This window comes from Ctenocephalides felis, unplaced genomic scaffold (genome assembly GCF_003426905.1).
Source record: "Ctenocephalides felis isolate EL2017-DRISC unplaced genomic scaffold, ASM342690v1 CF-g0.4_SCAFFOLD_03717, whole genome shotgun sequence".
Classification (NCBI taxonomy): Eukaryota; Metazoa; Arthropoda; class Insecta; order Siphonaptera; family Pulicidae; genus Ctenocephalides; species Ctenocephalides felis.
The window spans coordinates 58,628-71,451 of NW_020539871.1; the positions used below are offsets into that span (position 1 = coordinate 58,628).

At 31.4% G+C, this 12,824-nt stretch overlaps 1 protein-coding gene across 1 annotated transcript; it reads right to left on the reverse strand.

The window, feature by feature from the left end:
* Positions 1–6,216: 6,216 nt before the first annotated feature.
* LOC113390967 lies at positions 6,217–12,202 on the reverse strand. The gene is made up of 3 exons (XM_026626957.1): positions 12,037–12,202; positions 6,903–6,967; positions 6,217–6,660 (listed from the first exon to the last, which is right to left on the reverse strand). The coding sequence occupies exons 1-3, from the start codon at positions 12,200–12,202 to the stop codon at positions 6,217–6,219; spliced, it is 675 nt and encodes a 224-aa protein (XP_026482742.1).
* Between the last annotated feature and the right edge of the window lie 622 nt (positions 12,203–12,824).

Consider the following 12,824-nt stretch of genomic DNA (forward strand, 5'->3'; position numbering starts at 1 on the left):
AGTGTATCAAAACTGAAAACCAAAAGAAAACCTTCAGCGGCAAATAACTTTTTTAAAAAATAAGAAAAACTGCTTAAAAAGGGTAAACAAATAACACCTTTATATTTATCTAAAGAAGAAGAAATAGATTTTGAAAAAGAATTGTTAAAATAGGAAGAACTGTTTAAATTGTTTTGTAAAAACTCTAATCTATTTTTAATAAGAATTATTGTTTAAAACAGCACGAACTAAAGATAGGTTTTTTCCCAAAAAATCTTATCACTTAACAAATGGCCCTATCTATTAAGGAAATGACAACTGAAATTTTTATAGAACGAGAGTGATAAGAATAATAATTAAATATCGACCAGACCAAGTTGGTTTTTGGAACCAGTCAGTGAGGATGACATTATTATTTCTTATAAGTTTTAAGTCTAAGAAACTGATAGAATTACTAGCTTCAAGTTCACAAGTGAACTGCAAATTCTTATTAAAAGAATTAAAAGAATTTAAAGTGTGGGTTACATAATCATTATCTAAACACAAGAGGATGTCATCAACATATCTATAATAAAAATAAGGTTGAACGGGAAGATTTGTTAAAATACATTTTCTAAAATTTGTAAAGTTAAATCTGCCACAGGAGGACTAATACTAGACCCATGGGCAAACAAAAGTTTGTGAAAAAATTTATCGTCAAAACAAAAGTAAGTATTTTCAAAATGAAAATTTAAAGTAGTTTTAAACCAAATCAAGTCAAAATATGTATGAGGTTGGATGTCATTCCAACGGTCATTGACTGCCTGTAAAGCAAGATCCCAAGGAATTTGGTGAACAAGGAAATGACGTCAAAGCTGGATAAAGAAAAGTGGAAGGGATTTCGGAATGTTTTTAAAATTTTAGCTAATTGAAAGAATTGGAAACGTTAAACTTGGGAAGAGAAACGGTAACTTTTGAAAGGATAAAACTAATAAATTTTTGAAAGTTTGCTTAAAGGAGAATTTATGTCAGAAACGATAGGCTGAATGGTAAATTTGGTTTGTGAACCTTAGGAAGACAGTAAAGTTTAGGAAAGCTAGGATGAAAAACTTTCAAAGAAAAGCCTAAAGATTTAGAGATTTGTTTTTTAGAAATTAAAGTACCAATAAGATTGTGTGTTTTTCTATTCAAATGGTCAGTGGGATCATTAACAAGAGGTTTATAAAAATTACCGTCATCTAATAAATCATAAGTGTTTGAAAGATGATCAGACCTGTCAACAACAACTGTAAGGTTTCCCTTATCAGCTTTAGTAACTAAAATATCAGAATTATCATTCAAAAACTTTTTACATAATTTGAGATCTCTTACAACTTCCAAATGTAAAGGGAAAGAACAAACGTTAGAATTATTTTTTTAATAAAAGATAAAAGATTATTACATGCGATAGACCTGAAATTTGTTTCTTTTTCAAAGTCTTTCAATTTACTAATACCAATCTCCAAATTACTAAGGACTTTTAAAAAATTATATTTTGATTTTGAAGGAGGAAGGGAAAATTTCGGACCAAGAGCAAAAATGTACTTTAAATTAGATGGAATAGGAGTATTAGAATAGTTTTTTAGCCATTTATCAACTGAATCTGCTTTAATTAATGGAACAGAAAATTTATTATGATTATCTAAAAGTTTATTGAATTTATTGATGTGTGACTGTTTTATTTTTGAGAAAATTTTATCATATTTTAAATTTTCACATTCAAGATAGTTGTATAATATAAAAGGTTCCAAAATAGAAGTTAAAAATTGTTTTATGGAATCAATTTTATTTTTGAGAGATGAAATATAAGAAAAGCTATTTTTTATTTCAAGTGTCATGGCCTCAAAACTAATACTACAAAACTTTTTGGTCAAGGAAGGGGAAGATAAATGATTGAATTTACGGAACATAGATTTTGTATCAAAAAACTTGGGTAACAATTTAAATTTACGACAACGCAAAAGAAAATTTCGTTTGTTAATGTCATTAATTAATTTTAGATTCAAAGAAGAGAAAGTAGAAAGTTTTATCCTGGTATGGTATCCATAATGTAACTCCACAATATTGAAAAATGTAAGTTGATCTTGAGAATGGTTCAAAGGTGTCCGTGAAAATAGGCAGGTCCAAAACAATCGTAGTAGAAGACGAAGAAAAATCTTGATAAACATTTACAGTATGAGATCTTGTGAAATGTTGTAGTGGAGAAAAGACTTGATCCTTTGAAGGCCTAGGAGTAATATGATGAAAGTTTTGTCGACATTGATACATATTGTAATTTATTTGCAGCCCCAACCGTCGAATTAAAAAAAAGATAAATAACAAAATTATTTATTCCATTATACGTTTCTAATCTAAAAAAAACATTTAACATAAAATACACAAATGATGAAAAATATGAATATAAAAAAGGAGGAAATTATAATACCAAACCAGGAAAAAAACAGGAATATTACTTATAATGTAATGAAAAATTGATATTAACACTAAATTTTTGTAAAATAATAAAATACTATTAATTAACGCACGAGAATAGGAGGAGCACATATTGCCCTCCTATATTTGATGTTATGGTAGCATAGCGTTGTGGTGTACTATCAAGGTTAACACGTTGACGGACAGTAGGAACAAAGCGAAGTTCGAAATTGACACTATATGTTTTGTGGATTTTTAGAATGTTAGAAGTATAGTTTTACTCTTTCTGCTTAAATAAACTTAATTTTGATTAATTTGTACCTTAATTAGGTTGCGGCTATACAGCCAAAAATTTAAAAACGTAAATGACAGGTTTAATGGTTCAAACAAGCAATTTTTGTATGCAACAAAGTATTTTGGGAGTTTTACACGAAATGTTAGTTCTTAATCAAACAAAAATAAATAAATGACAAAAAAAATTATTATAATTTTATAATTATTATACATTAATTTCGGTAGGTTTTGACATGCAATTCTTGCAGCAATATGATGTTTCCTTCCTTATTCCCTGTTTATAACATTGTTTACAACGCTGAAAATATGTTTTTCGCTGATAATTTTCAGGAGGTGAAATTTTCTTAGGAAAATGCTGTGTTCCATTGTTGTTGATTTCATTGGTTTGGATTTGTGCACGTTTAAATTGAACCAAAGTTCTTCCATCCCGTTTATTATCTATACCAGTTAGAGATCGTATGATTGCTTCCCTGTACTCTATATACTTCATTTGAGAACCTGTCTTTTCTTTAAAGATGTAGAAAGAATTCCATACTGCTACATATAGTATGTAGCAGTATAGTTATATAAATAATAATAAATATCGTTAAACGTATCAATAAGAACTATAAATTAGAAAAAACGATCGCACTACTCCCTTCACAACCACGTGCATACTGAATCTGCAACTCGTATAACAGGTGAAATATGAACTTCAACCTAAAAAGATGTTTTCAAAACACGACACTATGCTTCTATGTATACGCCAGTAAGTGCACATTTGTGCTGCTATAGCCGTAGTGTCTAAAAACGACCGTTTCGTTTTGGACGGCTATAGCAGTCATGCCACATTGTGAACTCCGCTCTGACGGCTATAGCCGCAATTGTCCGTCAACGTGTTAAAAGTACATTCCTTCACACTTTTATTATTGTTGTCGCAATCCTTGGCTTTTCTTAAAGCTTCGATAATTTCCACTCTGAACGAAAGGGGGAAGAAAACAGAAGAAATATAACGAATGAAAGATTCTAAAACTGTATTGAATTACTTTTCATGAAATTAATAATTACTTTGCAACTATCATGTAAGAGATGAGAGAATTACGTTGTTTACACAAGACGTATTAAGGGATATATTATATATTATTATACGATATCTCGTATATATATTTCGTACTCGTCAATCTATTTCAGCATTAATGCTCGTATACTGATTGGCCGATATTTATGTAGATTTTTTGTCTGTACTGCTTAGACAAGGACGACAGAAGAACTGAATCAAATTTACTATTAAATATTGTTATTTTTGTTTGTTGTCGGACAAAAATTTTCCTTCACACTTTTATTATTGTTGTCGCAATCCTGGCTTTTCTTAAAAGCTTCGATAATTTCCACTCTATCTTACTAATATAATTAATCGCAAATCGAGTATGGATTTATATTGTTTTGTTGATTTATCATTTCTTATCATCTCTAATATCATCGTTTCGTTCACGGCGGAATATGGATATGGAAACGGCATGCATTGTTTTATTTTATTTTTATTTTTTATTGATGCCATAATATTATGTGCTCATGTCTCGTTTCGTTCGTAGCTGTATGTCGCCATATATTCATAGAAAATATATTGTTTTTTATCGCAATGAGGTTTTGTTAAAACTTGAACTATAAATAAGTAACTAATGTAGTATGCGCCGACTTATTACAATTGCAAATTGAAATTATTCATGTTATCAAACATTTTTCAATACCATTTTAACAGGGGCGTAGCGTCCTAAACATTTTTCACAAAAAAAGCATAAATTCTAAGAACAATCATTTATCATATTCTTCAAATGACATCATATTTTTTACAAGTAATTAAATTAAATAGTCACTCTCCTTGCATTTTTCAGCAAACTGATTTATTAAGTCATTTATAGCTGATGATATCTTTAGTTTTTCTAATGTTTCTGCCTCTATGGACAATAGAGACAAGTATTATAAACGTTCTTGTTTTATCGATGTTTTGAAGTAATTTTTGATTAATTTTAATTTTGAAAAGCTCCATTCAGCAGTTGCGGTTGTAACTGGAAGAGTCAATAATAAAACGCAACCTGTTATTACATCCGGAAAAAATGGATACATTGAATTTTATAAATAATAATTCAGCGAGTTCCTTAATGGAATGAATTTTTTTGTTTGTTCAAGCGCATTGCGAAATTGCTAACATCCTGATAGCGCTTTCGAAATTAGATTGATAATTTGAGGAAACAATGAGGAAAGAAATGTGACGAGCACTAAAAAATCATAACTTTCTAAAAGGTTAATTAAATTCTTACATTCTTCTGGTTAAAAATTATAAAGTACATATTTAGGGGCACGGTATCGAATAGAAAGTATCGATACTGTACTCATGAGTAGTATCGATAAAAAAAAGTTTCGTACTCGTAAAAGAATCGACACAAAAGTATCGATACCTCAAAGTATCGAGTTCTTTTCTCAGGCAGGGCCTACGCGGTACGCCATACGTTAGTTTGTCAATGTTAGTCAGTAAGTATCGTCTGTACCTTCATACAGTAAGAGAAAATGAAAAAATAACAAATGGTACATACAATTATAAGATAAATAAAAACAACTTGTAAGTAAATGTTTTAATCTAAATTATTATAAATCCCATTCTTCCTCGGTACAATCGCTCAAGAAAAGAAGTTCGTCGAGCCTTTTTGGCGATAGGCGGTTACGAGTTTTAGTAATTGTACTTTCAGTTTTCAAAAACAATCTTTCTGAGGGCACTGAAGTCGCAGGAATCGATAAAAATTCTCGTGCCAATTTATATAATTTTGGGAAAACAACTTTCATATCTTCCCATTGTTTCAGAGGATCCAAAGAAAGTGGCGAAACCTGTGTAGATAAATAATGGCTTATTTCATCCTTATTTTGAAACTGTGATGAAGAACTGGTTTTACATCGCTTTTTCGCGTGACCTAATTTCTTGTGGTGACTCCAAAAATCGTAAGTTGTTTCAAGAGAGGAATCGCTGCCATGATCGCTGCCGATAACACTAGGAGACGTTGTTATATATCTTCTCAGTAAAGAAATTGCCTTTGCACAAGCATTAGCGTCCTGAAAATGGATATTCTTGAATCTCGGATCTAGGAAACATGACATTGCAATCAAATAATTATCTTCAATATGTCCGAATCGGCGTTCTATCTGTTTTAGGATTTCTTTTTTTATTGTATCTATTACCCTTCCATGGGGACCATCACCATCACCTACAGCCTATACGTATATTAATAATCTGCGTTTTCAAACAGTTCACCATCGGAATTATTTTACTAATGGTTACATACTGTTCAACTGATAACTCTTTAGTTACATACTCGAGCGGTTTCAAAATACAAATCAATTTTTTAATATTTTGCATTTTTACAGCCGATGGTGTGGGTGGTGCTTTTGTATTTAACATCATAATTTGATGAACTATTGGTGCTAATTCAATGTATCTCTGTAGCATATAATAGACGGAATTCCACCGAGTCTTCACGTCTAAAATCAGTTTGAGAGATCAGTTTGAATACTGCTGTGCTTTCCAGCCATGACAGCAGCATTATCGTAAGCCTGTCCTCTGCAATCTTTTATATCTAAACCATCATTTTCTAATTTTGTTAAAATCATATTTGTAATTTCACCAGCAGTTTTTCTTTTAGTTTCTACGAAGTCAATAAATGATTCTACAACTTTGACTTCACTACCATCAATAACTACATGTCTACTAATTTGACTGGTTTGATCCTTGTGTGAAATGTCAGGAGTGCTGTCAAATATAATACAAAAGTATTTAGCCTGCTTTATTTTATCCACAATTGTTCTTCTGACTGCGCCTCCCAATAGCTTTATGAATTCGTTCTGAATCTTTGGTGACAAATAAGAGATACTATATTTATTACCCATCTTAATTTTTACTACGTGTTCTCGTAATACTGGGTCGTACTTAGCCTATAAGTCAACAAGCTCATCAATCGATATTTTCCTGATAAACATTTTCACGATGTCCTCGAAACGACAAATTTTGTTTTGCTAAGAATCTAATTATATCAAGTATTCTTGTTAAAATTTCCTTCCATTTTTTTATTTCTAGATCTACATTCTGCTGTTGTAGAATGTCGATAGTTGCTCCATGTCCAAGTCTTATTTCTAATTTCTTATTTCTAATATAATCGAATGTGCAGTGGACTCACCTCATGTTCATCGATTTTGGGATTAAGTTTCCACCATTTATTAAAACCATTTTCCGTATTAAAACCTGTTTAACAAAGATTATCAAACAGTTTGCAGCAGAAACAATAAACACCAATCTTCGATGGTGAATATACCATCCACGATCTTAAGAGCTTTTCGCCATTAGGCAAAATTAAAAAAAAAACAGTCATGACTCACTCTTCTTGTTTCACCTTTGGTTTTGATTGTATTATCAAAATCCAACAATTTTCATAGAAATAGACGAATTTGTGCAGCAGATTTTTCATCAGAACTTGATGAACTTACTACTTCTTTGCTAGTGTGTGAAGCAGGACTTTCTTCTTGAACAACATTTGAAAATGCTTTTTCGCCTTCGAAGACAAGGCAACAATACTAAAAGAACTAGAAGTTGGCTTATTGGGGAAATATTTGAGTAGTGCTCCAGTATTTTTAGTCTCTATTTCCTCCTTTCTCTTATTTTTCTTTCTAAATGACGCGCCACTTTTTTTACTCGTTTCATTCTCCCTACGGATATATAATAAAGATATAACTTATTATGTATTAAGTATATCATGTATAGAAAACGGAAAAGTCATTCTACTACTCTGAATCGCTTCTATATCTATAATAAATTATATAATATTCTTACCTATAATTTTATTATCATTTATAATAAATTCTCAATAAACTGCTCCTAAAGTTTTGCTTTTATCGTTTTTTTCGATAAATTATCGTTTTTCCGAAATTTCTTGTTGCAAATGTTGATATATCATTGAATCTAAATTTAGTTGATCGAGTCGTATTGGTGAAATGTCGCTTCCTGTATCTATCAAAGATAATGTTTCGTATTTGTTGTTATTAGTTGAATTATTTCATGATTGTCAGTTTTGTTAATTAAAAATGAACTCATAATTTTTGAATTTAGTTACTGTAACGGGATCATTTTTTGAAGATGATGAAGATATTGAAATTTGGTATTGTTAATGAGTAGTTTGTTGATTATTGCCATAGTTTGTGTTTATTTCGGCTTTCTGTATGTATGCGCGAATAATTACATGTTTCTTGTGGCTGCGTCATATTATTATTACGAAAATTTTAAAAATTAGGTTTAGATACTCTACAATTCGGATCATTACACTCAGTTATCAAATGGCCATATTGTTTACTAAAATTACAAAATTTTTCATTTGTATGATTATAATTTTGTCTATTAAAATTTTGTTCATTGTTTCTGCAATAACACATTGAAGCTTTATGTTCCGTTTTTTTTACAAATAAAACATGTTGGTTTAAAATTTTGTGAAAATGTATTTTGATTATAATATGATTATTTCGGTCTATTTTCTGAAAAACTAGTATTTGAGAAAGTTTGATTTGTCGTCTCTTCTTTAATAGCAAAATTTATAGTGTCTATAATATCATTAAATCTGCAACATTTAACTAGGTTTTTATGTGGTTCTTTTAATCCGTTTTCAAAAACTTTTATTCCAATTTGTATGTACGTTATTTGAATAATTTCTGCTGCTTCTTGTCCTATCATAGTTATATCACAAAAGTAAATTTGTCTTAAAATTTATTCTATTTTATTATCGAATTTTTTTACCATTTCGTTATGTCTCTGTGTCAAACTATTTAATTCTGTCATTAAGCTAGGTATTGATCTTTTAGTTGCATATTGTTGCCTTAAGTAATATTTTAAATCGTTCCAAAAATCAAATTTTACAGATTGTGGTAATTCTGGCGATAATTTTAATCTAATAATGTTAAGTAATTTTTTCGCTTCACTTTCCGTCAAATATTCTGCTAAGGTATCACATGCTAAGAAAAAAGCTGGCAAAGTTTTCGAATCTCCGTTAGCATTAGGTATTAACGTAAGCGCGATTTGAACATATAATTTATTATCGTTATATATTAAGTTTAATACATCATTATGTTAGTTTCGTTGATACGCGTCGTTTTGTTATTATAATTCATTTTTATATTTATTTGTGATACACAAAAAATTGGGGTAAGAAAAGCGAAAAAAATATAATATTTGAAAAAAAAATCTTAAACGTAATGTTTTACTAACTTGTATTATCGTAGTCCTGTTAAAACTTAGGTTTGTTTTTTTTTTCTATTCGTCTTTTTCTGCTCGTTTCCGTGTTTCCAGGGATCACCGCTGGCTCCAAATAATAAATGTCACCAAAAATTATTAACACTCTTTAACTCTTTAACCGCTGCCACCAAATAATATGTTGGTATGCATATTAGTTTTTTTCACTATAAAAAATTTTTTGATCCCAAGGCTGATACCAAATAATATGTTGGGTGCCGATTAGTTTTTCTCTTCATCAACCAATTTCGTTAAATGTTATAGTATATTTCATAAGTTCAAATTGAACACAATATTCTTCATGTAAACATTTATTTTCCCGCATTTTTATAACTCTGAGATACCTACACGAAAATTACACAACTGAACAACTTAAAATTACATTTCGGCTTTTTATAACCTTTTCATTTAGTTTAAGGGACTTCCCTTGATTTTGAATATGATCAATTCTTTGTTTATATGTGTGAGTGCAAGTCAAGTTCATTCCCGTTCGCAGTTCATGGGACTTACTGCGATGTGTGCAGTTCATCGATAAATGCTTATTACAATGTAGCGACTATTCTTAAGATGAATGCAATACAATTGAGAATATGATTCATTGCGTAGTATGTTCCTAATATATTAAATATTAATATTAACTAATTAAGCGTTGGGTCACAATATATATATATATATATATATATATATATATATATATATGAATATGAAATCCATAAGTTACTATTAATAACTATAAGTAGATGTAAAAAATGCCGCCCCCCAAAATAAGTGCCGCCTGGGCGGACCGCTCCCCCCTAGATACGCCACTGCCTTGCATCAATTCTAATAACTGACCCAAATAATTATTAAATCGAAAACAGCCGGACTGGCCGATTTTCAAGAGTTCCTTCCTCACTGCATTGTTTACCATAGATATACCATGTGTTGAAATGTGTATAGCTGAAGGACCAGCTAGAATTAATGGCTCTATCAACCGTTTTGATGGTAAAGATTAATTAAAGAAAATTACACTAATTTATTTTTGAATGTAAATTTACATGGTTTGTATGGTAAAATAATATTTGAGTATTTGTATTATTATTGGTATTTGATGTGGATAGCTTCGCGACTTGGTCTATATCTAGACTCCCTTTTTCTTCAGGTACTTAGAGAACCCTTTTGTAGTTGATCTTGATAAGCAAAATTGTCCACGCTTCGTTGCAAGACAAAATGAATGCGACTTTGTCAGGTCTAATTTGGCGTGAACATTCTCCCGCTCTTGAAATAATGCATAGTATATGATTTCAAATTAAAATTATTGTTCAGCACTTGAGTTAATAATAGTCTGTTGGTTTGAATTATATCGTCTATGGTTTTGGTAATACACAAATTCCATTAATTGCACGCGTCTCATTGATCGACGGGTTGTTGTGACATTTTTAAACATCATAAATATTTATTAGAATGTCTATTATATTACGAAGGTATTTATCTGATTCGCTATTCATGGCTGGATGATCGAATAATTTTTTGATGTGATTGTTTACAGTTATTTTTTTATTTTCAAAACGCGTTTTCAGTAAATCCCACGCAATTATATAATTATCGGCCGTTGCCGGTAGAGATTCTATAAGGTTTGCCGCCTCCCCTTCACGCATGATTTTAATTAATAAAATTTTTGAGCATTACCAATGTTGCAATCATTATGAATCAAAGAATAAAACGAATCGTAAAATTGTAGCCAATTTAAGTAAGAGCCGTATTGAGATAGATTGATTTGAGGCAGTTTTATGTTATTCGAATTATTTGTTACAGTGGTATCATTAGAATTACTATTCGAACTAGTATCTGACCTATTTGATGCTGCTTGACTGAGTTTAAGTAATGTTGACAAGCATTTATTATATTTTTCAAGAAAATCATCTAACTCAATTTCAATTAAATTATAATTTGAATTTCGTCTTTTAGTAATGTTTTTATATTAAATAGGGTATTTTCAAAGGTTTCAAAAATAGGCTCCACATCTTCGACAAGGCGTTTTATGCCTGCAATATTTAAGACGCATGCAGGTAGTTCCGACATTTGCCTGCACAGTTTTGTTAAACGTGATTTAATAACTCGCTGTTTCATTTTGAGAGTTTTTGACGTTTCCATTTTGACACATATTGAATTAAACTCTAAATATTCAATAAGGAAAGATTGAAAAGAAGGAATGCTTGACTAACCTGATATATGCGCTGTATGCTTTGCTTGTTCGTAGGTGTAGCGCCACATTTGGACTTCCTATCTTGTTTTGAACTTTCACTTTATTTTATTTTGAATTTAGATTTAATGTTTTAATTATTTCCTTTGAACTGATGATCGCATCCGGATCGTTTGGACCAGATAGAATTAATGGCTCTATATCAACCGTTTTGATTGTAAAAATTAATTAATGAAAATTATACTAATTTATTTTAGAATGTAAATTTACATGGTTTGTATGGTATAGTAATAAATAGTATTTGTATTTGTCATGTCTTATTTGGCGTGAACACCATGTGTGTTGTATATAAGTATGATTTCTCTGTGCAGTTTTACTAATCGCTTACAAATTTTTTCAATCAGGATGGACACTGTCAGCCGTTACATTCAAATCAATACAAAAACTATTACTATATAACTTTTTGAGCAGATAATTTTTAAGGACTATATGCCCGGCATATATAATAGAAAATCTAAATTCATTCTGTTAACTTAAACAGCTTTGGAGTAGTGTTCTTGTATTTAAATATATATATACAAATATTTACAAATTTTAGTAAGTTCTGACAAGAGGCAAGATTATTAAAGTCTTCTATCGCTGGAAGGATCGTAGCCAAGCTTCTAGATTGAGCCAGTCACCAAACGTTTGAGTGTTTATTTCCGTGTATCTCAACGTACTATATCTACTTGGAACGTCGGTTCAGACTCTCTCAAGTTGCTTTAATAAGTGTTCCTACTTAGTGTACTAACTTATTGGCACGCTGAGAGCTGATCCGCAAAGAGACAGATTCTGGAACGGGGCTCAAGTTTTATACTCTGGAGGTCCGTCGAAGCCCATCCCTTGTTGCTCTGGGGGTAGGTGGTGGACATTCTCCCATCTCGTTCCAGCTTTCCTGTTCGCGATGGTTTGTTCTTTTTCCTAATCTCGTCTGGGTCTTCGGTGGTCATGTCCTTTTCTGACCTGTACTTATACTTGGACATGACCCCGTCGCGATGATGCAATTTGTGTTTGTGTGCTCATGCAATATCTCCTTTCTCTCATAACCGACGTGCTTGCCTGTTCTCGCGCACGCAGTCGAACTACCCTCTCAGTGTGCCTCGATGCGTCTCGGTGCGCCTACAGCTACTAGCGACAAGTGCAAATATATCGTTACTTGTCAACACTGTGTACTTAGCATGGGTCGCACTGGGGTGTTTTTAGCTAAATATTTATCATGCTACAGACTCCCCCTCTGGACGCGAAGACGTCCCGGCGAGTAGTCCAGTATTCTTCTTTGGCCGTCCACGTTTCCTTACTGGGTATATTAGGGTATTGGGGTGGATGTTTCGTTGCCTTTGTATTCCTTCAGGGCAGATGTGTGGTATACTCCTATAATCTGCGTTTTATCTGTGTTGGAGCCTATTTCATATGTTGTAGCTCTTTCCTTGCTTAGTACAACGTATGGACCGTCATTTTTCGGGGCAAATTTTGATGTTTTGCCCTCTTTGGCTTTGCTTATTATGTGTGTATTAATCAGCACTAAGTCTCCAGGTTTGTATGTCGGTCCTTCTCTTTTTTTCTTGTCTGCATACGTTTTTCTGTACTCTTGCTCACGTTTGTTAA

What these genes read in the sequence shown, in the direction of transcription:
- LOC113390967 (XM_026626957.1), bottom strand. Translation starts at nt 12,202, where the DNA reads ATGTCCAAGTATAAGTACAGGTCAGAAAAGGACATGACCACCGAAGAC. An exon ending in GGCTTCGACGGACCTCCAGA is followed by an intron (nt 6,968 to 12,036) that starts GTATAAAACTTG and finishes TTTGTTAAACAG; the next exon opens with GTTTTAATACGGAAAATGGT. An exon ending in CCAAAATCGATGAACATGAG is followed by an intron (nt 6,661 to 6,902) that starts GTGAGTCCACTG and finishes GTTGACTTATAG; the next exon opens with GCTAAGTACGACCCAGTATT.